The sequence below is a fragment of the Phyllostomus hastatus genome, unplaced genomic scaffold, assembly GCF_019186645.2.
Source record: "Phyllostomus hastatus isolate PE091 unplaced genomic scaffold, TTU_PhHast_1.1 phas_contig_86, whole genome shotgun sequence".
Lineage (NCBI taxonomy): Eukaryota > Metazoa > Chordata > Mammalia > Chiroptera > Phyllostomidae > Phyllostomus > Phyllostomus hastatus.
Genome location: NW_025333977.1, coordinates 28711614 through 28736737, shown reverse-complemented (window position 1 = coordinate 28736737; position 25124 = coordinate 28711614). Strand labels below are relative to the sequence as shown.

Sequence of the window (25124 nt, the reverse complement as noted above, 5' to 3'; positions counted from 1 at the left end):
CATCGATGTTTCTCTTTTTCTCTCTCTCCCTTCTTTTCTCTCTAAAATCAATAAACATATTTTAAATTTTTTTAAATAAAAAAAAAGAAATGCACAAATTACACTGGATCACAAACACCTGAAAATTTAATGGCACTTTCAGGCGACACTGATTAACAATACAATGAAATAAATTAAACCAACTGCCAATTCTCTTAGATAATTGTTCTTTGGAGAGAGAGGTTTTAGTTAGTCAATTAAAGATACTTTTGGGTAATATACCATGAAAATAAGTGAACGCTATTGGCCAAAATCTTGGTTTCAATTTCCACTTTTATTTCCCTGTGGTGAATATGAAACTGGGGTTAAATTGTGACTACACGTGACTCTTTGGTGTATCAGGAAAAGGGTTAGTGAGAAGCCAAATTCACAAACAATGAGTTATTAAGTCTCTCAACCTGGAGCTCTAGGTGGAGGTGGATATGCAAAGTGAAGAATCAAAATCCCGAGAGCATAAATCAATACTGGCGTTTAGAAAGAAGTAGTTCTCATCACAACAAGAAGGCAAGGCTTCACGCAAGCAGTGACGTTTCCAGCCAAAGTACGAAGAACTTCAAGGAACAGAAGTTTAAAGAAAAAGAATTTTTCCCTGGCAGCTTTCACGAAAAAGACACTAAACAAAAACGATTAAACACCAGTGTCCTGGTGTGGATGTGTGGGATGGAGCAGAGTAGGCATAAGGAAGGCTGAGTTTTCCACAGGTCAGAATCGACCGCGGGAGGGAAGGCGCTGCGTGGGAAAGTCAGGGTGACGGCAACGACCCGGTTCGGCCCGGTGACGACACCTACCTCGCGGGAAGGCCTTCCACGCCGTGCACACCGGCCACAGGAGCCCCGCCGGCTGGACTAGGGTCCAGACCCCACAACTGCCCTGCGAGCGCCGGCTCCGGACCAGGCTCCCCACTTCCCGGGCTCTGGCCTCGCGGGCTCCACGGGCCAGACCCGCCCGCCGGCCCCGCTCGCTCGGTCCGGTCCACAGGACCGCGGCGGCGACTCGTCACAGAGCACCCGGCGCAGGACTGCCCGCCCCGTCCCCGGCCGCACCAAGGTCACCCCGAGCGAAATAAACCGGCCGGCGGGCGGCCAAGGCAGAGGGCACTCACACGGTCCTGGCTCCAACTTGTCACCGGTAACCGCAGATCAGCCAACAGTATCCAAACCGGCTCATCCTCTTAAAGGAGGCTGGGAAGCTGGGAAGAGCCGGGAGGAGTGCCAGGAGGGCGGTCACTTCCGGTCTCTTGCCCTGCCTGATTTTGTTTGGCTCCTTGGCCGGAAGTACACCCACGCCCAACGCCATTTTTGTTAAAGGCAGAAGCCAAGTTTTGTTATGGGCAAGGAATGCTACCAGACGAATGATTTGTAGTTCTCCCCCGTCATCCCTCTACTTCTGTTTACTCTCTCTTCTCCTTTTAAAGTTTGCAAACCTCTACCTAGCCTAGTCACAGCTAACTCCAATGGCTAGTGTAGTGAGGGAGAGCTGAAGAGAGGTCTGGTGATACAGGGTTGGGAGAAGCAGACCAGAAGGATCCTGGCTTGCTGGGCCAGCAGCAATAAAGGAGAAAACATTTTGACTGCTCCAATGCTCTCTGTTTTGTGCACTTGGGTTTCTGGGCTTCGAACACAGCTGTGAGTGCATGTACGTGTGTTGAATTACTTTATAAGTGAGACTTAAGAAATTGATGTATCCTTGACTAGTGCTTCCCAAACTCTGCAGTTAGGAATCTCCTGGAGATCTTGTTAAACTGCAGAATGTGATTCATGGGGTTAGAGGTGAGACCTGCAAGTGTGCATTTTTAACATTCTTGGAGGCCTGTTGCTGCTGGTGGTATACACCCGGCTCCACAGAATTCCTGGGGATTTCTTTTGAGAGCTGGCTAGTGAGGTGCAGTTTTGATGTAAAGCCATTTCATCTTTCTGAAGTACTTCATCTATAATATTGAAGTAGTGCTTAGAACAGTGCTGGGCATATAGTAAGAGCTAGATAAATAAGTATTTTTCTTTTTATAGACCCGCCCCCCAAAAAGAGAGGGGTCTATGAAAGTAACCTCACAGGGTTATGATCGGATCAGATCATAAATTCCTAACTGGGCAGGTCATGGTGGGTAGTCATGGCCCAGACCGATAACTTCTTTAGTGAAAGATTTTAAGCCAGCCCTGCCCGTTTTGTGCATCTAGGTTAACACACATTCCCACTGTGCTTTTGCTAATCTTTCTTACATCCCCTTCTTAATTTCAAGTGCATACAACTTTTTCTCAGGAGCATTTGAGAACTTGCTCCCTGGCATATGTCATCAGTTTGGCTCAAACTCATAAAAATTCTCTACAGGTTTAAATGTGTTTTGCATCAACATTCTGTTGGGACAGATGAATATGAAGAAGCAAATGCAATAATTAGGTCATTTCAGATAGTGCTTACTATTCCAAAGAAGAAAAAATGACAATGGAATAAACTATCTGAAGGAAAATGAGAAAGACTTAACCACACAAGGTCGTCCTTTCTGGGGAGGAAAAAAGCAATATTAAATTGCTTTCTTCAGGAAGCCAATCTTTGGAATAACTTCAGGAAGAGTGACCAAAACACAGCAAATAGGGAATCTAAAGTTCCATACAAAAGAGTGATATAGTTGATGAAAAGACAGAAGGCCAGTATGTCTAGGATATAGGGAAGGAAAGGGAGAACGTGGGGAGAAAGTTTAGAGAGGTAGGCAGGTGTAGAGTCACATAGGCCAAGATCAAAAGTTTACATTTTATTCTAAGTGCAATGCCTAGCTATTTTAAGCTTGGGGAGTAATATGATCTGATTTGCATTTTGAAAAGGTCACTTTGGACTGTACAGAGATTCCACATGGTGTTTATTAAAGGGTCCAGTCTAGTGGCTGGAATTAGAGGCATTCCATTTTTTAAAAGTGACTTTTAATATTAGCAATGTAGTAAAGGCTCTACACCTAATTGCAAAATAAGCTGGAATCATTTGACTTGAAGATATTTTATGTTTCTTCCCTGACCTATGTGGCTCAGTTGGTTGGAGCATTGTTGGGTAACTGAAAGGTTGGGATTTGATTCCTGGTCAAGACACGTACCTATGTTGTGGGTTCAGTCCATGGTTGGGATATGTACAATCACTGGTCTGGGCATGTTTGGGAGGCAACCAATCAATGCTTCTCTCCTGCATTGATGTCTTTCTCCCTTCCTCTCTAAAAAGCAATGGAAATATGTCCTCAGGCGAGGAAAAGGAAAAAAAGGATATTTTTTGTTTTCTAATACCTTATCCCCTCTCCTCACCCTCTCTTCCCACACCATAGACAAAAACACACACATTGACACAGTATGCTAATCATTTCTGTTAGGAATTCTTGGAATTGTAATCTATCAAAATTTGTGTACTTAGCTAAAAAAAAAAACCCTTCACATTATGATGTGAATGACCAAGGGCAGTCCCATATTTTGCTACGAAAAGGGTGGATTGCAGTATGTATCAGTCAGGGTTCAAAAAATAAGAAATTTATGCAAAGGATTGGCTTATATGATTGTGAGGGTTTTCTAGGCAAATCCACAATGTGTAGGGCAAGCCAACAATAAGGGCAGAATGGAAATTCTTGGGCAGGAGTGTCAGCCTTACACTGCCATATATGGCAGCATTCATTTTTAGAGAAACCTCAGTTCAGTGCTCAAAGCCTTTTAACTGGATTAAGCCCACCTATATTAGGCAGTATAATCTCCTTTACATAAAGTCAACTAATTGTTCATCACAAATGCTTTCCCAGCAACACCTAGATTAGGGTTTGGTTGAATAACTGGGTACCATAGGCTCTCTAAGTTGACATATAAAACTGCTATCACATTGTTATGAGCTATCTGGCAAAATGATTCAAAATTTATAGTGTGAAGGCTTTTTGACTCAGCAGTCCTAGGAAGAGTCAAACATGTGAACAAACACTTGGCTATAAATATATAATAAAACATAATATGTTAAAAGGTACAAATAAATATACAATCCAAATGAAAAATTGGAAATAATCCAAGTATTCCTCAATAGGAGATGGATTAATTATACATGCAGAAAATGGAATATGATATAGTCATTAAAGTTTGTTTTTAAAAATTCTTGACATACAGAAGTGTTAATTATATTGGCACAGTATACACATGTTTTATTAAGAATTAAAAATATAAACTATTATATTTTTCTCATTGTAGAAAAATACAGGTGTAATGCGGAAAATGTGAAAATAGAAGTACAAAGAAAGTAAATCTCATGTAATATCAGCATCCAGAAATAAAATTTATGTGTTACATATGGTTTACAAAAATATCCAGCCATGTAATATGAAACATAGACACATTTATTGGAGAAGATAAGATACAAGCAACACTGTACATAGGAGAATGACACCTCAGTCCCCTTCAAAGTAGGCAGCTTGGGACTCACACAGTTCTCCCAATTGCCATTAGCTGTCCCATCATATTTTCCTGAACCTCAGTGATGGTCTGAAATCTCTTCCCTTTCAAAGGTGATTTTATTTTTTGGAAAAGCCAAAAGTCACAGGGTGCCAAATATGGGCTGTAGGGTTTTGAGTCACCTGGGTGATTTGATGTTTCACCAAAAAACTCTGCACGAGATGTGATGCATGAGTGGGTATATTGTCCACAATGAAGGTGCCAATCACCAGTTGCCCACAGCTGCAGCCTTCTGAATCATTCGAATAGTTTCCATGCAGGAATGTTCAAGCTTAATGCAAAATTTCATGCAGGTTTGTTGCTCTACTTTTTCAGTCATTTGAATGTGACAGCCACACATTACAATATCTACCACCCCCACTGACTAGTACAGTGAAGTCATCATTGTTCACATATGCACATTCCAGTCCACTCTTCCGGGCTGCCTGTTTACATGTATGCCATGCAAATAGTTCTTGTTATATTAACAATGGCTAGACTTTCCAGACAGATTTGTATGTGTTCAACAAATATATATTGAAGAAAAAACATTTAATGGAAAAGCATGAGCTTTAAAGTTGAAGACCTCATTTGAAATCTAGGTTATGCCACTTAATAACAGTGGGAAACCCTTAACTACCCAGTTTTGAGCATAGGAGACAAAAGATTTAACATTGTAAATATGTCAATTCCCTCCAAAATTACCTAAAAATTTAATGTGATTCCAACAAGACTTTAGATGGCATTGGGAATATTTCTAAATTAACATGGAACAAAAATTCAATAGCTAAAACAGTTTTCAAAAGGAAGAGCAGAGAGAATAAATTCACACTATCTGATAAAGACATATTGCAAAGCCGTAATAGTTAAAGCATACCGTTATTGCCAATGCATGTGATAAAGTTGCAGAAGCAAACAGATGAGTATAATGAGTACAGATACAGACCCAAATGCCATTTATGCCCATGAAAGTTGATATATGATAAAATTGGTATCTTGAATCACTGGCAGAAGATATATTATTTAACAAATAGTACTGGGGAAATTGGCTCACCTGAATGAATAAAAATGAAATGAGAGAGCTTCCAGGTGATGAACGCATCCACGTACTAGGAGGGTGATGTGTCCCAAATCCATGGAAAAAAAGGTCCTGCACTTTCCAGACTTTTCCCTGTATCTCTTAATCTGGCTCTTCATTTGTATATTTTATAGTAACTTTTATAATAAACCAGTGATAATAACAACAACAAAAAAAACCTTGAATCATACCTACACACAAAGAAAACCAGACCTAAACATGAGAGGTACAACCAGAACATCATTAGGAGAAAATGTAGAAGAGTTTTGGGACATTAGGGTTAGAGAGGATTCTGTAAATAAGATAGGCAGGAAGCACAACCTATAAAGGGAAATGTGATGGATCTGTCTGCATTAAATTCAAAGATTTTTGTTTGACACAAGATGGCAGTAACAGGTGACAATCTGGGAACTTATTTTTTGCAGTATGTATAGTCAACAAAAGACCAATATTTAAAATTTGTAAATTATTTCTGAAAATTAACCAGAAAACCCCAAAGAAAAGTAAAAATGCATATAGAGAGGCACTTCACAAAATAAGAAACCAAAATGATTCATAAGCACATTAAGGTATTTTCAATCTTGTAAGTAATCAGATAATGCAAATTTAAGCAATAATTACATACTACTTTAGCCCCTCAGATTTGCAGAAAATTAAAAAGTTGTATATTAATTGTTGATAAGGATTTAGAAAAACATGAAGAGCTGATGGGAGTATAAACTTTAGATGTTTGGGATATTTTGGAAGTATTTAATCACAAGTATACAAAAAATATATCCCCCTCCCACCACAGAAAAACAACCCAAAATCAAAATCACCTCAACACACACAAGAATATTGACAGGAGCACTGCGCTTAAAGCAAATGCTTAGAAACATAGAGGGCACTCAGTCTGATAATTTAATTGAACTGAAGTTCAGAAAGGTGACAGACGCTTTCTGCCTTATGTGGTAAATCTCTTTGAGGACAAGAACCATAGTTTACTTATCCTTGTATCCCTGAGCACATGGCTTGATCATAGATAGTCTGTAGCTGTTAAATTGAATTAGTGAAATAGAAGTTTTAGGGAGTTGCAGAGCCCATGGACTATTTAAGAAAAATGTAGTAACATCGCACATGCAGTCCATGGTTACAGTCACACAATTTATAGTTAGCGAACAGGTGTTAGAAGTCGGTCGCATATGCTTTCGTCCTATACTCTCTAACATGTCATTTTCTCTTTGTAGGTGTCTGGTATGACATTCCATGGAAGAAATAGGGCACATTTGAACTTTTTCTAAAGATGATTCTTTGAAAAGTGTTGGGGAGTTAGAAGTTCTGTTTATCCTGGCTTTAAAAGTATGATGTTAGGAAATGATTTTTCTAAGCTATTAACAAGTTTAAATGAGAGTTTTGTATTCTCAAATTTCAGTCATTCATGTATCAGCTATCTAATTTTTTCCATGTCCACGTATCATTATGTTTTAATTCATGTTTTTCTTTCAATCAGTTTGCTTTTTTGTTAAAAAATTAGTTTTGTCCTAAGTAAAAATATTGTGGTTAAGTTTTACAACATATAATTTACACCCATGAAAATAAAACTATGTAGCATATAAAATTATTTTTATAGTTGTGTACTTCATAAGTCTGTATTAAAAGAACTCTGAGTTCCCTCCCAGATGAACATTCTGTCATTCTAGTTTAGTTTCTTTCCTTCAGCACTTTAGCGATTCACTACAGAACGTTAAATCAGTGCCATAACAAAGTTAACTATACAATTGTAACCAAAGAAATTATTTCACAATATCTGTATCATGATATTCTATTTAAAATAAAAATGGACACATTGAAATTTATAAATTCAGCACAAACTGCTATTAGACAGGAATACATAAAATATTTACAGGGTATTAAAAGCAAGTGATACGGTATATGGTGCGATGAGGGTAACTTATTTTAACAGTTTGATGAATAGGGAGAAGGAAGAATTCTTCCTGTAATACTGCTTTTTAGGCATTAAAATCTCATTAAATATTAATCACAGTAGTTTGACAACTACATCAAACTAGTTGCAAAAGGTAGTAACTCTGACAAAACAATCAAGTTGGGGTTAATGGTAAAGTGCCTAGAATTAAGTAATTCAATGTTTTGTAAATCAGATTTAAAAATTAGGAAGTGCAGCCCTGGCTGGCACAGCTCAGTGGATTGAGCGCAGGCTGTGAACCAAAGTGTCGCAGGTTCGATTCCCAGCCAGGGTACATGCCTGGGTTGCAGGCCATAACCCCCAGCAACTGCACATTGATGTTTCTCTTTCTCTATCTCCCTCCCTTCTCTCTAAAAATGGAATAATAAAATCCTAAAAAAAAAATTAGGAAGTGTTAACCTGTTGAAAAGTTTATGTACGATGAGGTCTGTCCAGAAAAAGTTGAGCCATTGTTAATATAAGGAGAATGGTTTATGCAACATTGATGTAACCTGGCAGTCAAGGAGAGTGGACTGAAATGCAAATGCATGAACAATGACAACTTCACTGTACTAGTCAAAGAGGGCAGTAGACACCCTTGAGTGAGCATGTGTACTGTGTGGCTGCTGCATTCAAAATGACTGAGTAGAGCAACAAATCTGCATGAAATTTTGCATTAAGTTTGAACATTTCTCTGCAGAAATTTTTTGGATGATTCAGGCTTTTGGGGACAATGCAATGACTGCAGCACAAATAAAATTGTGGCACAAATGCTTCAAAAATGGTCAAGAATCTGTTGAAAGTGATCCACACATTCTGGAAGGCCTGATAGAAGTAGAATACCTGAGAATGTTGAATGTGTAAGGGCTGCAATCAACAAAGATTGAAGCACTGTGGGAGGTGCCAAGTTGCCTACTTTGAAGGGGACTGAGGCGTCATTGTTCTATGTACAATGTTTCTTGTATCTTGCATCTTCTTCAATAAATGTCTCTATTTTTCATAGTACTATGGCTGGATACTTCCTGGACAGAAAAAAAAAATACCACGCTGCTAAGAATTTAGCACACACCTAACAACTTGCTATAGGCCCAGTGAAACTGAGGAACTAATAAATATGTGATGACATACTTTGAGAGAAATTGAAAAAAGGTGATTTAAAATGGTAAAACGGACAAATTTACAAGAGAAAGATGCTTTTGAGTAGTGCACAATCACTTTGAAATTTTGGTATACAAGGTTAATGTTTTGGAATTTCCAACTCTTTGCAAGATTACGATAAAAACAGCAAGGAAGAAAATGACCCATCACTAATGCTCACTGCCAAGAATTCTATTGTAATATTAATAAACAACACTCTGTTGTTTTCTCATACCTGAATTGTGGTTCAAGTCAGAGTACAGCAGAAATGCCTCTTATTGAGGAAAACCCCAAAACAGAAAAATTTCCTTTAAAGTAGGTAAATTTTTCCAAAGAAGTTCATTGAGCTAAAAATATAGACCAGTTACCTCAGTAATTTCATCAGTCACAGACTTATTTGAAAGCTAAATGAAACCCAAAAGGTTTTGTAGGGACAAGCAGTCAGTGGGATGTCACTTCAAGCTGCAGATTCATCAAAATTATAAAATTGTTTCTAAAACTTGAACTTCTTTTTAGTTTCATCACTCTCTTACTAACACTTATCAAACGTAAAGCAATAAAGGACAGAATTTTAAACAACCATCCAGGCATTACTTATTTAAGGTTTGTTTTCTCAAATTCCTGGCTGGATGTGTATCAGAAAAGTTACCAAGAAAAATTACCAAGAAGGCAGCAGAATGGCTAGGTTAAGTGGTTATGAAAAATACCCCAAGGACAAAGCTTAGGCTTTTTTAATGTAACACAGTGTAATGGAACATTACTAGACTGGACGCCAAATAACTTGGATTCACTCCTGTCTGCTATAATGGTTTTGTGACCTTGCCCGATTAACCATCTTTCTATTTCTACAAAAAACTTGGAAAACTTAGAGGGTTTAGATGAGATGGTTTCTAAAGTTTCTTTCTAATTTAAACAATCATAATTTTAAGTCTTCTCAGAAACATGGGTACCAGATAGCCCTAGCTGGAAAGTTACAGTCAGATGGAATGGCAGGTTCTGGGAAAACAGGCATGCACATGTGACTAAATAGTAAAGATGCAAATGACTGATTTTGAAAGTATTTTTTTGCTGACAACTTTCTCAAAACAGACTAAATTCCCATGGTTTTTGAAGCAGGAAAAATCATAGGTCATAAATTTTTTCCAACCGTATCAATATTCCAAACAATATTATTAGCTGCAGTTTATTAAACTTGAAGCCAGTAATAAACAAAATTCTATCTTCTTGATACTGCTTTTTAAGAAGCAGCTTTTGCACTGTGGTGTTTGTGTCTCTCCCTCCTTCCTCCCAATTCATGTTGAAGTCCTAGGCCCCAGTACCCCAAAATATGACCCAATTTTGGGATATGGTCTTTACCAAGTGAAAATGAGGTCCTTAGGGTTAGCCTTAATATAACCTGACTGACGTCCTTATAAAAAGGAGAAATTTGGAGACAGACTTGCATACAGGGGAAACACCTTCTGAACATGAAGACGGCCATCTACAAGCCAGGGAGGGAGGCTCAAAACAGATCCTTTCCTCACAGCCCTCGGAAGGAACAAACGATGCCAACTTTTTGATTTTGAACTTCTAGCCTCTACAACTGTGAGACAATAAATTTCTGTTGTTTAAGCCACTCAGCTGTGGTAACTTTTTCTGCCAACCACAATATAGGGAAACCAATATAGGAGCTAAGATTATTTACCATTACCAAAAGTAATTTGTACATTATTATGCCAGCAATGTCTTATCTCCTAGATCTTCCTAATTCTATATTAATACTTCAGTGGGTTTTCTCAGTCAATAAATAATTCTTCTTTAAGACTTTATTTATTTATTTATTTATTTATTAAAGAGGGGGAAGGGAGGGAGAAAGAGAGGAAGAGAGATCAATGTGCGAGAGAAACATTAATGAGTTGCCTCTCGCATACCCCCAACTGTGGATGTGGCCCACCCAGGCATGTGGCCTGACTGGGAATCAAACCTGCAACCTTTCAGTTCACAGGCCAGTGCTCAACCCACTGAGCCACACCAGCCAGGGCTCAGTCAATAAATAATTTGACATCAGAAGTTTGGACATGCATGACTTTGCAGCTGCGTAACTGAAAATGAAATGTGAACAGGTTAGGAGTTATGAAATGTTACTTCTCTATGTCTAATCCCTTACCGGTTCCCCTTCATACTCACCTTAAATTATTTAACACATACATAAGGGCTAAAAAAAAGTGAGAATTAAAAAAAACTGCCGAGAAAATTGGATCTTTTCTTCCTACTATGGCATTGGCCTTCTGGAGTTATCAAATCACTCAGATGGAGAGCCTTGGGGATAATTACTGATGGAGAATGCAAAAGAAGGGTCTGGGTTCTTATTAATGGGTATATCAGTGGATTTAACTATATATTATGTTTCATTTTAGTTTTGGTACTTCAGTACTTTAATGACTTCATACATGAAAAACTAAGCTTGTCTTGAGTTTTAAAAAGTTAATAGCACCTATGGTTATGGAAGGGAAACTAGTCTAGTATTTTCAGTACATTTGTTTCTTATTCATTCATGAAATCAGAGCACATGCACAAAATGATAGACACCAAGAGCGGTTAAAACTATGAACTACCATGCACTGAAAGTATCATATTTTGGATACAATAATATACTGAAAAATGTAACAATGCCAAGAAAACTGGACAATTAAAAATCTAACTTATTAAAGACAATTCTCATACTGTGTTTAAAATCATCCATCTTAACGTCTCCAAAAAAGCTGCATTTATTCTTTTACATTAACACTGTGGAAGTTAAGAATAATCAAGTTGTCTCGTGGACTGGAATGTGACTTAATAATTCCCTTTCATTTCCAAACCTCATCAAGCAGTCACTACATTTATGAGGCAAGTCAGCTGAATGCTTGAAGTCTAGATGAATTTTAAGATCTTCAATTTGTCCTGTTGAATATTCACAGTATTGACATAAATAAATCCCTTCAGATAAATGTGAATTTAAATGTTTGCAATATTCTAGCATACTTGAGAAGCCTTTGCCACAGTCATCACAAACATGAGGAAAAATTTTAGTATGTTCAATAGCAACATGCCTATTAACATTTGTATGAAGTCTACTCCGAAAACCACACACTTGACAGACAAAGAAGTTTTTACATTTGTCAAAGGTAATTTTGCTTAAGAGGCTGTACTGTCCATGCTCTCCATTGTTATACTTGTCACTTAACTCTATTAATTTACATGCATGTTCATTCACCACGTGGCTATGCAAGTCTTCTGGATCATTTGTTTCATGTTCACAGAACTGACACAAGTACTGTTCGTCACAGCTGTGCTCCTGGAAATGCAGGTAGAGTTCACTGCTTGAGGAGAACTGTACATCACACTGCTCGCACCAATAAAGGTGATCACTAAAATGGGTGTCTGCAATGTGCTGGCTGAGGTTCTCAAAAATTACTGTCTTGTAATCACAGTATTTACAGATGTAGGGATCCTCTTCATGCAGTTTGGCATGTTCAATCAGGAGCATGTTGGTAGAGAAACTTTCCTTACATACTCGACACACATTTGAATCGGTACGCTTATGCTTCAGAATCATATGCTGCTTTAAGTCAGAAAAATATTTGCTGTTGAACTCGCAAAGTTCACATTTATAGAGGCCACTGCTATTAGCTCTCAGTAAAGGCCATTTCTGCTGGGCAGTCACATTCAGAGCTTGGCTCTTATCAAGTATTTTGCAAAGTTTAGCTGGTGGCTCTTCATCAGTTTGGTCCTGGAGACTCTCAGAGGAATTGTTTTCTGTCTCAATATCATAATCTTCAGAAATTGCATGCACTTCCGCAGCAATTGGAACATCTTCAGCAGTGTGGACTTCTATAGGGCTCTCCTCTTGAGTTTGTTGGTTGACTGATTCAGGTGAGTCACACTCCTCATCACAAATTTCAACATCAGCAGATTTATCTGAAAAATAAAGCAAACCTATTATTACTATTATTAAGTAAGACCAGTTAAATACATAACTGGCAAAAATACTTTATGCATTATTTCTTCATTGATCTATAAAAATATGCAAATGCTACTAATTAGTTTCCCAAACCTGTAGAGAAGGCAGTGTGGTCTAGAATTCTAAGTACGGGACTGGGAACCAGATAGTTCTGATTTCTGTTTCTGGCCTTGACTCCATCTGTAAATTTTGGCAAGTCATTTGATGTCTCTGTGTCAGAATCATCATCTGTAAAGAGGAATTTAGAAAAACACATTATTTAGCCCTGGCTGGCGTAGCTCAGTGGATTGAGCGCGGGCTGCGAACCAAAGTGTCACAGGTTCGATTCCCAGTTAGGGTACATGCCTGGGTTGCAGGCCATGACCCCCAGCAACCACACATTGATGTTTCTCTCTCTCTCTCTTTCCCCCCTCTCTTCCCTCTCTAAAAATAAAGAAATAAAATCTTAGGAAAAAAAAAAAAGAAAAACATTATTTATGTCAGAGCATTAAACATTAAGTATTGTAACATAAAACACTGAATATTTTAAGTATAATTCTGAGTTCCAACAGAAACTAAGGACTTAGATTCAGCCATGAGAAGGTATTACATATCTCTTGTGGCTACATCTAAGCACACAGAAAATCTGTCCAAACAAGCAACTGTTTTTACTTCCATGCCCCATTTGGACTAGAACACACACTTTTTAATGTTACTTAGGAATTTTAAGTTTAAATTACTGAATTTGAGTAAGCCTGTATTGCCTCAGTATTTTAAAGCTAGCATGGAGAAACTGAAATACAGGTCAGTAGAGAAAAATGGGCTTCAATCTCACATCATTGTTGTTTTTAATAGACTTTATTTTCTAGAAGGTTTAAGATTTACTGAAAAAATTTGAGTAATATAGAGAATTCCCACATATTCTGCATTTTCTCCACTATGAACATCTTAGCTATATATTGTACATTTATTACAATTAATCACCAATACTAATAAGTTCTTATTTACTGAAGTCTATACTTCATCCAGATTCCCTTAGTTTTTAGCCACTGTCCTTTTTCTGTTCCAGGATCCCATATGACATTTAGCTGTCAAGGCTCTCTAGGCTGTTATCTGTGGCAGTTTCTCAGACTTTCGTTGTTTTTGATGCCTATGACAATTTTGAAGAGGACAGATTAGGTATTTTGTAGCATGTCCCACTATCAAAATTTAACTGTTGTTTTTGCATAATTCAACCGGGATTATGGGTTACTGGGAACACAACAGAGGGACAAACCACCATTTTTATCACATCTTATCAATGGTACAAATGATTAACATGATTACTGTTGATGCTGACCTTGATCGCCTTGTTGAGGTAGTATTTATCAGGTTTCTCCTCTGAAAGCCACTCGTTTACTTTCTATACTCTGTGCTTTAGAAGGCAGTCACAGTCCACACTTAACAAGTGAGGACATATATTCCACCTCCTTGAGGGAGGAGGACCTATATCAATAATTTGGAGTTCTTTTGTACAAGAGATTTGTTTCTTCTCATTTATTTACTCAATCACTTATTTACATCAGTATACATCAGTATGAACTTATGGCTATTTATTTTATACTTTGGGTTATAATTCATTTTCCCCCCTCATATTGTGTTAGCTTTGGCTACTAGGAAATTTTTTTTACTTAATTTTTTAAATTAATTTGAGAGAGAAACACTGATCTGTCATTCCACTTATTTACACATTCATTGGCTGATGCTTGCATGTGCCCTAACCAGGGATCAAACCAGCAACCTTAGCATAGTGGGACAACGCTCTAACCAACTGAGCTACCCAGCCAGGCTACTGGGAGCTCTTTTTAATTGGCTCCTGTGCTCCTTTGGCATACCTGTAATGCCTGGGTGTGTGTGCGGACGTGTATGAGTTTTGAGTACTTCCTTATTTTCTAGAACCATGAGATACTTCAGGCTTATCTTGTATATTTCCTTTCCCAGAACTAGAATCAGCCATTTCTCTGACAAGCCCTAGTTCCTTTCATTGGAGGAAGAAACCTTGGTTTCTTGGTATTAAAAACCAAGATCTAGGCACTAGATGTGATCTCTGCTACTGGGGTGTCATTTTTTTATGCCTTCTTAGCCAATGGAACAAAAAATGTTTGTGTACACTGCCACATATATATAGATACACCTATAAAAATTTCTTTGTGTAACATCTGTGTCTCTATTAAGGCAAACATGAGTTCATACTGATGTCTCTGACTCTACATGATTTTCAATAATTTATGTTTCTATGTCTGTAATAGGAGCTCAAGGGAACTGGAATTCTGACAGTTGCTGAGGAAGGGGAAAACAATCACAGTTGTTATCATTCACCCATTGCTCTAGAAAATAGAAGTCAATAGAAGATGAAAAATGGAGAAAGACCAAATCCTTCACCCTCTGTTCTTTCCTTCATTAGCCCTCCAGACCAAAATGTACAGCTGAGTGGAAGAACCATGTATACCACTATTTTTAACCTTTTACCATAAACACTCCAAACTCTGGGTCACTACTGCTTTGCCACCCATTCCTAGCCAACTAAAATAGATTTAGGCAAATGTGTTTTTTATTTATATATCTCAAATTACATTAAAAATGAAAATTCACTTATTACAAAGAAATTCTTGTTTTCTTACATTTAAACAAAGTTACTTACACATTCTGAAATCATAACTCATCCACATTTCCAAATAAGCAAGAAATTATTATAAATTTTTTTAAAAATTTCAAAAAATATTAGATATACCTTTGTTGTCAAAATATTTTAAGTCCGGTTGTCTCATAGAACAGACACTGTAACAATGATCAGAAAAAATTCCATTGAATCCATCTGCAATTCTGCTTATTCCAGAGGAATCTGAACATAAAACAAAATTTAAGAAATTCAGAGTAAACACACATACATTTAATGATGGCCATCCCTTTATCCAACATATATAAATTTTTATAATATCTGTAATAAAGTAACAGGTCCCTCAAATCTGATAGCTTTTGTATTTCAGACCTGATATTAATATTGAGCTTTATAAGAACCACAATACATACAATGTAAAATATAATACTATGAAGCACACAAAGATACATTTGTCTTACTGTCAGAATCTCACAAAATAAAAATATGCAACAAATGTGTTAACTACAAAATATACTAATACCAAGATGTTTTATGTAGTGCAGAGTAGGAAAAATGGTCTGAGGACAAGTTAGGGAACCTGAATATAGTCATTTCAAATCTTGCTTGGGTGGGGGGGCGGGCAGTAAGCAGTAAAACAGAATTTCCTTAGATAAGAAAGTATAGGCTGGGTGGGCTAACAGGTATGTCTGAGACTGTCCCAAGTACATTTATGTGAAGCATATTACAGATGGCCACAAAGACCTCTTCTTAATACTGCTAAGACAGTAGAGCTAACCTCACCAAAGGAAATTATACAATCAAAATGAAAGTTAACATTTCTGAATATATAAGATGAAGATGTTTTTCCGAATGATGCAAAATATCTTCCAACAAGGTAATAACCTTGTTGTGCTTGTTGTGCCTTAAGCACAAGCTTGTGAAATCCATAGGCAAATCTCAGTCATGCAGGGTAAGTATTCACTCTTGGATATTTAATTTTAAGTATCAATAGACCCTGAAGTTGTGATGATTAACTAATGTCTGTAAGTTCTGATCAATGCCCAGCACATGGCAGACAAAGAGTTATACTTAGAGAATTTATTTAAAATTTTCTCTTACCTAAAAGTTGACCCAGATATCAAACTCTTATCTGATCATTTCTGAGAAAATAGACTGGAATACAATTGCATGGAAATTAACCCATGGCCCAACTTTAAAACAATTCACTGACCTGAGTAACGAGAAGGGTGTAAAGTTTTCCTTTTTCTTTTTTTAGGATATTCATTCATATCTTTTCAGTCTAAGAAGAAAATGAAAAAAATTAACAAATGTCCCAAATAACTATTATTAATATTGTTATAAAAATTCCTCTAACCAAAGAATTTATTGGCAATAAGAAATGTGTGTGCCACCTGAAAATCTACTTCATAGGAGAATGTTAAAAAATGCCTATTTATATTTTGAATTTACTTTTATAATCAAGGCAGGAAACAAATTTCTGGGTTTTTTCTTTTTTTTAAAAATTTTTAAATTATATTTTATTAATTTAACAGTTATTACAGCTGTCCTGATTTTACCCCTGTGCCCTCCTCCACCCAACAACCACCACTCCCTCAGGCAATACCCTCACCATTGTTCATATCCATGGATCACACATATAAGTTCTTAGGCAACTCTATTTCCCATACTGTTCTTTACATCCCCATAGCTATTCTGTTTAACTACCTATTTGTACTTCTTAATCCCCTCACCTCTTCACCCATTCTTTTCCTCCCCCATCCCATCTGGCAAACTTCCAGTAACTAACTTCTTTTCTCTTACTTTTAAGAGTTTCTCTTTATCTTTAACTTTCAGCCTTTTAATAATAATGTGTCTTGGAGTGGGCCTCTTTTTATCCATCATAATTGGGACTGTGTTTCCTGAACTTGCATGCCTATTTCCTCCACCAAATTAGGAAAGATTTCTTTTACTATTTTTTCAGATAGATTTCCAATTTCTTGCTTTCTCTACTCTTTCTGGCATCCCATGAGGCAAATGTTGGACCTCTTAAAGTTGTCCCAGAGGCAGCTATATGATCCTCATTTTTTGGATTCTTTTCTTCTTCTTGTTCTGCATGGTTGATTTGTGCTTATGTTCCAAATCATTGATTTGACTCTAAGCTTCGTTCATTCTAACGTTTACCTATAAATTTTTATTTCAATTAGTGTATTCTTCATTTTTTATGCTGCTGAGGTCCTCACTAAATTCCTTGAGCATCCTTATAACCAGTGTTTTGAACTCTGCATCTGATAGATTGCGTATCTCCATTTCATTTAGCTCTTTTTCAGGAGTTTTGATCTGTCCTTTCATTTGGGCCATGTTTCCCTGTCTCCTTGTTTTGGCAGCCTCCCTGTGTTTGTTTCTATGAATTAGGTAGAGTTGCTTTGACTCCGTGTCTTGGTAGTATGGCCTAATGTAGTAGGTGTCCTATAGGGTCCAGTGGCACAGTCTCCCCTATCATCCAAGCTAGTTACTCTTGAGTTGTGCCCTTTGTGTTCTGAGTACACCTTCCTCTTGTAGTTGAGCCTTGGTTGCTGTTAGCGGATCAATGGGAAAGATTTACCCAGACCAGGCTGTTGCAAGGACTGCCTGTGACCGCTGACCACCAACCTCTACCCTCTGTGGATCAGCTGTGCTCCAAAGTGGTCTGTAGCTGTCCACTGAGTGCACTGGCCCTGTGGTTTCCCAGTGGGGCTGGCTAAGTTCAGCTCCCACCCATGTTTTGCCCAGAGCACCCTGTCTGAGGTATAAAGCAATCTGAAATGGCTGCTACTTGCCTGGGCTTGAAGATTCCCAGGTGAAGCCAAGCTGTGACTCTAATCTGGCTGCCACTAGGACTCACTGAAGCCAGCTGTTGCCTGTTTGCTAGGAGTAGGAGCCAAGACCAGTCATTCTTATGGAGAAGCAGCTTGGGTGGGCCTGTAAGTTGGGTGGGTTAGAGCCCCTATGGATCTCCAAGGTGGGTCAAAAAGTGTTAGCCAGGTTGATGGAACCTCAGATATGGCACCAACTTAATAGCTCTGTGCGGGGAGGGCTCAGCAAAAGAACAATGGCCTCTGCTTGCCCTGATGCCAGACACTTCAGTATTTCTCTTTCAAGCTGCCACCCCCATGCTGGAGCTCAGAGGGCATGAGTAGGTGAGTCCATGTGTGGGTTCCCCAAGAACTGCTTAGGGCTCCAGCAGCCTCCTCCACTGACTCAATCTCCACTGATTTTCACAGCCAGAAGTTGTATGGACTTATCTTCCTGGCATTGGAATCTTGGGCTGAGGGGCCTAGTATGGGTCTGGGACTCTTGCTCCTGAGATATCTCTCCCGAATTTTTATTCACATGGGTGTGGGGCCAGCCCATTCCGCACCTGTGCCCCTCCTACCGGTCTGGATGGATGTGGTTTCTTCAATTCCGTAGTTGTCAGATTTCCATTCAACTCGATATCATAGTTGTCAGACTTGCAATTCAACTCGATTTCTGACATTCCTGAGTAATGGTTGTTGTACATTTTAGTTATAATTTTGATGTGGTTGTGCAAAGAGGCAAGCCGTGTTTGCCTACATTGCCATCGTGACCAGAAGCCCGTTTTTTTGTTTTTTTATTATTATGGAGTTTGAGAACTCTTTTGCAACTGTTGATATAATTGTGAGAACTGGATAATTACAATAAACCCTATGCTTAAATTATTTTTTATAAATAATAAACTGTGCCTATGGCACCATACTAAGAATACAGATACATTTCTTACAGTTGGGAAAGTTGTGATACAGTTTTTAAGCAAAAGGTAGATATACTCCCTTAGAAAATGTATTTTCACAAGTCTTTATTGATCCCCTGGCTTTGAGGAAAAATACTCATCACACACAAGTTTAAAATATAATTTCCAAGAAAAAAATGCTTTTCTTACTTAGTGGTCACTTTCAACTTTCTACTGAGAACAAAACAGGTATGGCAACAACAACCAATGTATGATTAAATTCTCATGGACTGTTACAAAATTGACTCATTCGTTTTACCACATTCCACTTACTTTGTATAACTCTTAATATGGAAGTGACGAAAAATGAATTACAAGGAAGATTTCACAGACGGTAAAAAATTCCTGTAGGAAAAACATGACAGAAGTCAAAATGAAGTTCATTTCTGAGACTCAAGAATACAATGGTACAAAGATCTTTGATCAACTGGGAAGTTATACCGAATTCAAGTATAGTTTTTTTTAATATACTGTATTAAGTACTCAAAAACTATATATGTTGATAAATATGTGAGTATATGTAAATATGTCATATTTCTTTGAATTCATTTACCTTCTAAAGTTATATCTTAACACCAACAGGAACATAATTCTGTATTAGTTTATTTAGCCATAATGAAAGCATATATAATGAAAGCAAACACCAAATTATAGACCTTTTACCTATTTAAGTCCTTACAGACTTACCAGTGAAATAATACCACTTACTGTAACACCAATTGTGTACCAGGCTGTGCCATATCTTATTTAATCCTGTGATATGCAAACTCCACTCTACTCTCCTCAAAATCATTCTTATTTATCTCTTGTTGTTGATGTGGAAACTGAGGCATAGTCAGTAATAAGTAGTAGGGTTGGGAGTTCAATAAAGATCTAATTATTTTTAAAGCCCAGCCTTTGGAAACAAATAGGGAGATAAAGTGATCATGCCAATTCAAATACCATATTTTGCTGTGTATAAGGCACACCCAGGTTTTTGACACAAACTTTCAGAAAAAAAATCTTTTGTTTAAATTTTTTAATTCAATCAATTATTTATTTGTATCTAGAGATGTGTTTTTTGTTTTATAAAGAAATTTTAGCATTTATTTTTAACATATAATGGTACAATAAATTTGATGTAACATAATTACAAAACACAAGAACAGATACAAGGTGTTTCAGGTACTGCCCATGTATAACATGCATCCTTATTTTTCCCTCAAAAATTTGGGCAAAAATGTATGCATTATACATGGCAAAATATGGTAATATATTAGTGTTGGAATCATAATTACTTCTTCCATTTCAGATTAGTGTTCTTTGAACTACAGTAGTGGACAAATATGGAAGGTCAGAAAAAGAGGTTTTGTCTACTACCTTTATATGCTGCTTTTCTTACCAACAAGGTGATTGTGGTACATAGCAGGTAGAACTTTGCATCATTACTAAGAGCACTTCATTTCTAGTGGTAAGGAATTGAGATGCACATATTATTTTTGCTGCTTCACTAAGTTCTGGGTATATTAGCACTACTGGTGATGTGAACACCTGGTAAAGGCAGTGCTTTTTAGTTTACTAAGCACTGTCCTAACCGTTATTTTATTTGATCTTCACAATCCTGTGAGGTACATAGAGGAGCTACTATCAAACCCATCCAATATTAATGATGAGGAAACAGACTCAATAAAAGTCAAGTAAACCAAGTGGCAGAACCAGAGGAAAAAATGTATGTCTTCTGAGTCCTGGTTTTTGAACTGTGTGAGTAAATCTTCACTGCTAATCTCTGCTACCATCAAGTTACATCTTGCTTCCAGTTCTTACTCAGCCACCAATTGGGAGGAGGGGAAGGGAATCACCCAAAGAAACTGACAACCATGAGATACACAGAAATGATACTAATAAATATAATTTCTCACCTAACAAAACAAAGAATATTTCTTGAGCCTATCCCAATCAAGTCCATTCAAAAATCAAAAAAGAAAAGCTGTTTCATATTTATGTAATAAACCAGAATTTCAAGACTTATTTCTAATACTTCTTTTGTGCACTTCCAGAATTTATATAGCCAAATGCTGTTCACTTCATGTTCTAAATGCTTTACAAGTATCAGGGAGAATACTGAAAACTGGCAGCCTAGCGTGTTAAAGTAGGCACTTTTTACTTCATAATTTACTTTAAATTCTTTCTAACATGAAGAATAAGAAATAATATAAAACCAAGCATGGCGTTAACAAATCTTTAAAAATATTTTATTTATTTTCAGACAGAAGGAAAAGGAGGGAAAAAGAGGGAAAGAAGCATCAGTGTGTGGTTGGCTCTCGTACACCCCCTACTGGGGACTTGGCCCACAACCTAGGCATGTGCCCTGACTGGGAATCAAAATAGAGACCCTTTGGGTCACAAGCCAACACTCAATCCACTGAGCCACACCAGCCAGGGCAACATGGCACTGAAATTAATGTTGAAACCTGGTCTGGATTCAGACTGTCAGATGAAAGAAGTAGGATCACCTTGATCAGAAATACATTTGACTTCTACTTAGGGGCTGAACAATATCCAAGCACTTAACCAGCCCTCCTTTCAGCAATATAGTAAAATGTCCACTTAAGATTGAAAATGCTTACCATCCTTTATTTCAGCAAATGTTTTCATGTGCTTTTTGTATGCATAACTGCCCAGATGATGAAGTCTGGCTTTTACTTAGGGATGTCATACAGACATTTGCTTACTAGCACTCCTCACATGTAGAAGATTCTGAATCACATATGACTTAATCACTCACTCCCTGTTCCTCACTTAAAAGCAAACTACGGATGTACTACATGTCACTGCATAAAAAAGTAGGAAAATGGTTTATAAATTAATCAAATCACTTAGAATCTATTCACCTAGAAAAACCATTGGGGTGTATAGACTTCTAGATCTACTTCCTAAGGTACACATTTATTTACATTTTACTTTCGAAAAAATGAGATCATGCCACAACAAGCGTTAATTTTTAAAAAGCAACTTACAAAATACATATCAGCATCTTTCCACCTCTTTTTTTGACAGTAAGAATATCTAGGTACAAAACAGCCTTTACATAATAGATGGGCACCTAGATAAAATAGAACCACCTTTTTCAAAGGCCTTTCATGCAATGTAAATATAGTCTTCCTAATTGGTATAAAAATAAGACAAGCACTTACAATAAACAGCTACATTTTTATACTAAAGTTTTAAAAGCACATTCCTTCCCGCCCTCATTTAAAAATAAGTATATGTTTCCCAGATTTTAGAAGAATTTAAACCCAAATACGTTGCAGGAGAGCTTGAATCAGAATCCATTTATGTGTCCAACTTAGTGTCCATCTTTGCTTAAGTACAAATCTTTAGGTCTCTACAAAGAGATAAACTGCTTCAAATTACTCGTGCCCCTCCGTTGTATTGGAAACAAAAACAAAAACAAAGGGGTGTATAAGGCCCTAAAGCGTGGCTTAAACTAAGGGCTGGAGCCTTGAGCACCTGGACCGACGCCTGCTGGCGGCTGCTGCTTGAGGCGCGAACACTGGGATACACTGCCAAAGGGTCACTAAGCCGCCTGGCGGGGCCCTCGGGCCAGCGTGGCACAGTCGGGCATCCGGAGCCCAGATGCCGCAGGACGTGCCCAGCCCCAGCCGCCTCCACCCCAGTACCACGCACAGCCCCACCTGGGCCCGACAACTAGCGGGAACTCCCAAGCCCAGACACTAAAGGACCACAAGGGAAAAGCAGCAGGGGGCCGAGGGGAGCCTGGGTGGCTGCGTCTTCGACAAGGAGTGAAAATGCCTTAGGGATGGGGGAGGGGACCGTCATCCTGCCACAAAACGAAGGCAGCGTTGGGGTTTAACAGACGCCATCCCGTCTTTCCTGGCGCGTCCCCTTCCCCCGTTGGAAGTTAAGGCCGAACGCCTCATCCCCCAAAGCAGCCCAGCGCGGGGCCGGGCCGGGCCGGCCCGCCCCTTCCTCACACTCACCAGTATCCTGGGGCCCGCCGCGCCAGCCCACGCGCAGCCTCTCGGAGGCAGCAGCGGCGGCGGAGGCGCCGAGTGCGGGCCGAGGGGCCACGCGGGACCGCCCGCAGGCACACGGAGGCGAGCAGTGGCGCTCTGGCCCTCTCCCTCCCCGCGCTCTGCTGGGCGCGGTGACCGGCCGGCCCCTGCCCCTCCCGCGCGCTGTACACCCGGCCAGCCAGGCCCCAGGCCCAGGCTCAGTGGCCACACTCACCGCCTCGCTCCGCGCCTGCGCTGCGCACTTCAGGGGCCCGCCGGGAGGGCGGGGAGGTGACGAGGTGAGAGTGGGGCAGGGGATGGGGTAGCTGGGCCCAGCTGTACGCCCGACCTGGGAGGGACCACCGGCCTCCAGCCCCGGGGGTGACCCGGCGTCCCGCGCCCCCTACCGGTACTTGTGCGCCGCCGCAGGCCCCTCCTGCGCTGGGCACCGCCCCTCCCTAGCCGGGCGGGAGATTCCAACCCAGAATGGCTCCAGGCGAGGCCGCCGAGGGAATTACCCTGCGGGCTGCCGGCCCTCCCACCTGCCCCTGAAAAAGTGGGAGAAGCGCTTCCCGCCAGCAGCCCCTTTCCCACCTGCCTCCTTCAGCGGAGAAGCGAAAATGATCTTGCTCCGATTAGGCAGGGCACATGGCGTTTCAAACCCCTGCGAGTTGTCCTCAGCCTGCCGGGACAACAAAAAGGGCAACCCCGCGTCACGGTTTTACTGACTTTGTCAAAGAACCACACGGGGCAGGAATGCTGTCCACCGGGCAGGGGGCCGAAAACCCTTGAAGCCCGTGAGTCCTTATTGGGCTTCAGCTGGAATCCTTGATTCCAGAAATCTTGGTGGAATTAATGTGAAATTATAGGGAATGGATTAGATGATGATTTATTTTCTGACCTTAAATTTCTATGGGCAGATATAGAGAGGATTAAATTAAATAAGCACAAATAAATTTGTGGGCATGGTTTAAAAAATGAGGATATCTGTCCAAAAGTGGTCATATGGATAATCCTTTTGACGCGTTGAGGTTAGTAGTCCCTATTTACTAATTAGAAAGGTGAGTTTACGAGGGGGTAGAGAATAGGTCTCACTCGTTTTCGCAGCCGCAGCACCGGGTTTAGGTGATTCTTAAGTGGATGCGTGATACCCATGGGGATTATCACTTGCTCAAGGTCACTCGGATAGTCGGGGCAACAATCCACATCCACAGTGCTATTTCTGATTGCCACATACTTACCAGCAGCTGGAGAGTAAAAATCACAGACCTTACTCGGGAATTCCTTTAACACACTCCCAGGAGACAAAGCCACATTTGAAATACACTAGTTTTGAGGCTCACCTTTTATGACTTAATAACTTTTATGCCTATACTCAGCCTAAATAAACGAATATTTATGAATACTGGCATGGGCTGAATAAAGTGCGAAGAGATTTAGTGGCATTTTATCCTACTACCTGGCACAGAATAGGAAATCCACACGTGTTTGTTGAATTTACAAAGAGCAACATGTATTTCTCTCTCTTCTGGACTGGTTGGGCTGTTGCCCAATGGGATACAGCAGAAGCCACAAGGGGGTGTTATGGGACCATTTTAAATTACTGTTTTGCTCCTTGTAGCCTAGTGCCAAACAAAACCTTCACCTCTAGGCTGAAGTTTTATTCCAAAACATTTCGTAGTGAGAGCAAACACCCCTTGCCATTACTTAAACAAACAAATTCACACTATTTGCACTTACCCAACAAAGTAAACAACAGTAGCATCCCAATGTTTACATGTCATTTAACATAATCACAAATTAGAGGCAACTTGAGATTCTTTGATTGGCTGGGGTCCATCCAGTTCCATTTTTGCATATTCCTTGTCCTCTCCTTCCTCTTGAGGGTGGTGGCTGTGAGGATAAAGCCCTCCAATCTCAAGAGTACCAAGTTCAAGAGGTTTGTTATATTCTATTAGAATTTTAAGGGGATAATGAATCATCATTCTTTCAACTTGTGTCCACACTTTGTAGCATAGTTTAATGGAGACAATAGAAGTATATGAAGAAAAACAAACAAACAAACAAACAAAAAAGAGGTATACAAAGAACAAGAGAAAAATGTATCAATC

At 39.1% G+C, this 25124-nt stretch overlaps 1 protein-coding gene across 3 annotated transcripts; it reads right to left on the bottom strand.

The window, feature by feature from the left end:
- Window positions 1–10537: 10537 nt before the first annotated feature.
- Window positions 10538–23404, bottom strand: ZNF639 (zinc finger protein 639). Of its 3 annotated transcripts, none has more exons than XM_045852025.1 (6): window positions 23249–23404; window positions 19292–19363; window positions 16463–16531; window positions 15364–15474; window positions 12708–12842; window positions 10538–12571 (listed from the first exon to the last, which is right to left on the bottom strand). In XM_045852025.1, the coding sequence occupies exons 3-6, from the start codon at window positions 16518–16520 to the stop codon at window positions 11418–11420; spliced, it is 1458 nt and encodes a 485-aa protein (XP_045707981.1). In that variant the 5' UTR covers window positions 16521–16531; window positions 19292–19363; window positions 23249–23404; the 3' UTR covers window positions 10538–11417. The 3 variants fall into 3 exon arrangements, with proteins under 3 accessions (XP_045707981.1, XP_045707982.1, XP_045707983.1); XM_045852026.1 differs by lacking the exon at window positions 23249–23404 and adding an exon at window positions 22999–23242; XM_045852027.1 differs by lacking the exons at window positions 19292–19363; window positions 23249–23404 and adding an exon at window positions 18629–18667.
- Window positions 23405–25124: the final 1720 nt, after the last annotated feature.

Excerpts from the sequence above, each read along its gene's own strand:
- ZNF639 (XM_045852025.1), bottom strand. The coding sequence starts at position 16,520 with ATGAATGAATATCCTAAAAAAAGAAAAAGGAAAACTTTACACCCTTCT. Across the intron at positions 15,475-16,462 it reads ACACCCTTCTCGTTACTCAG|ATTCCTCTGGAATAAGCAGA; the intron begins GTCAGTGAATTG and ends TTTTATGTTCAG. Across the intron at positions 12,572-12,707 it reads CCACACTGCCTTCTCTACAG|ATAAATCTGCTGATGTTGAA; the intron begins GTTTGGGAAACT and ends TTTATTTTTCAG.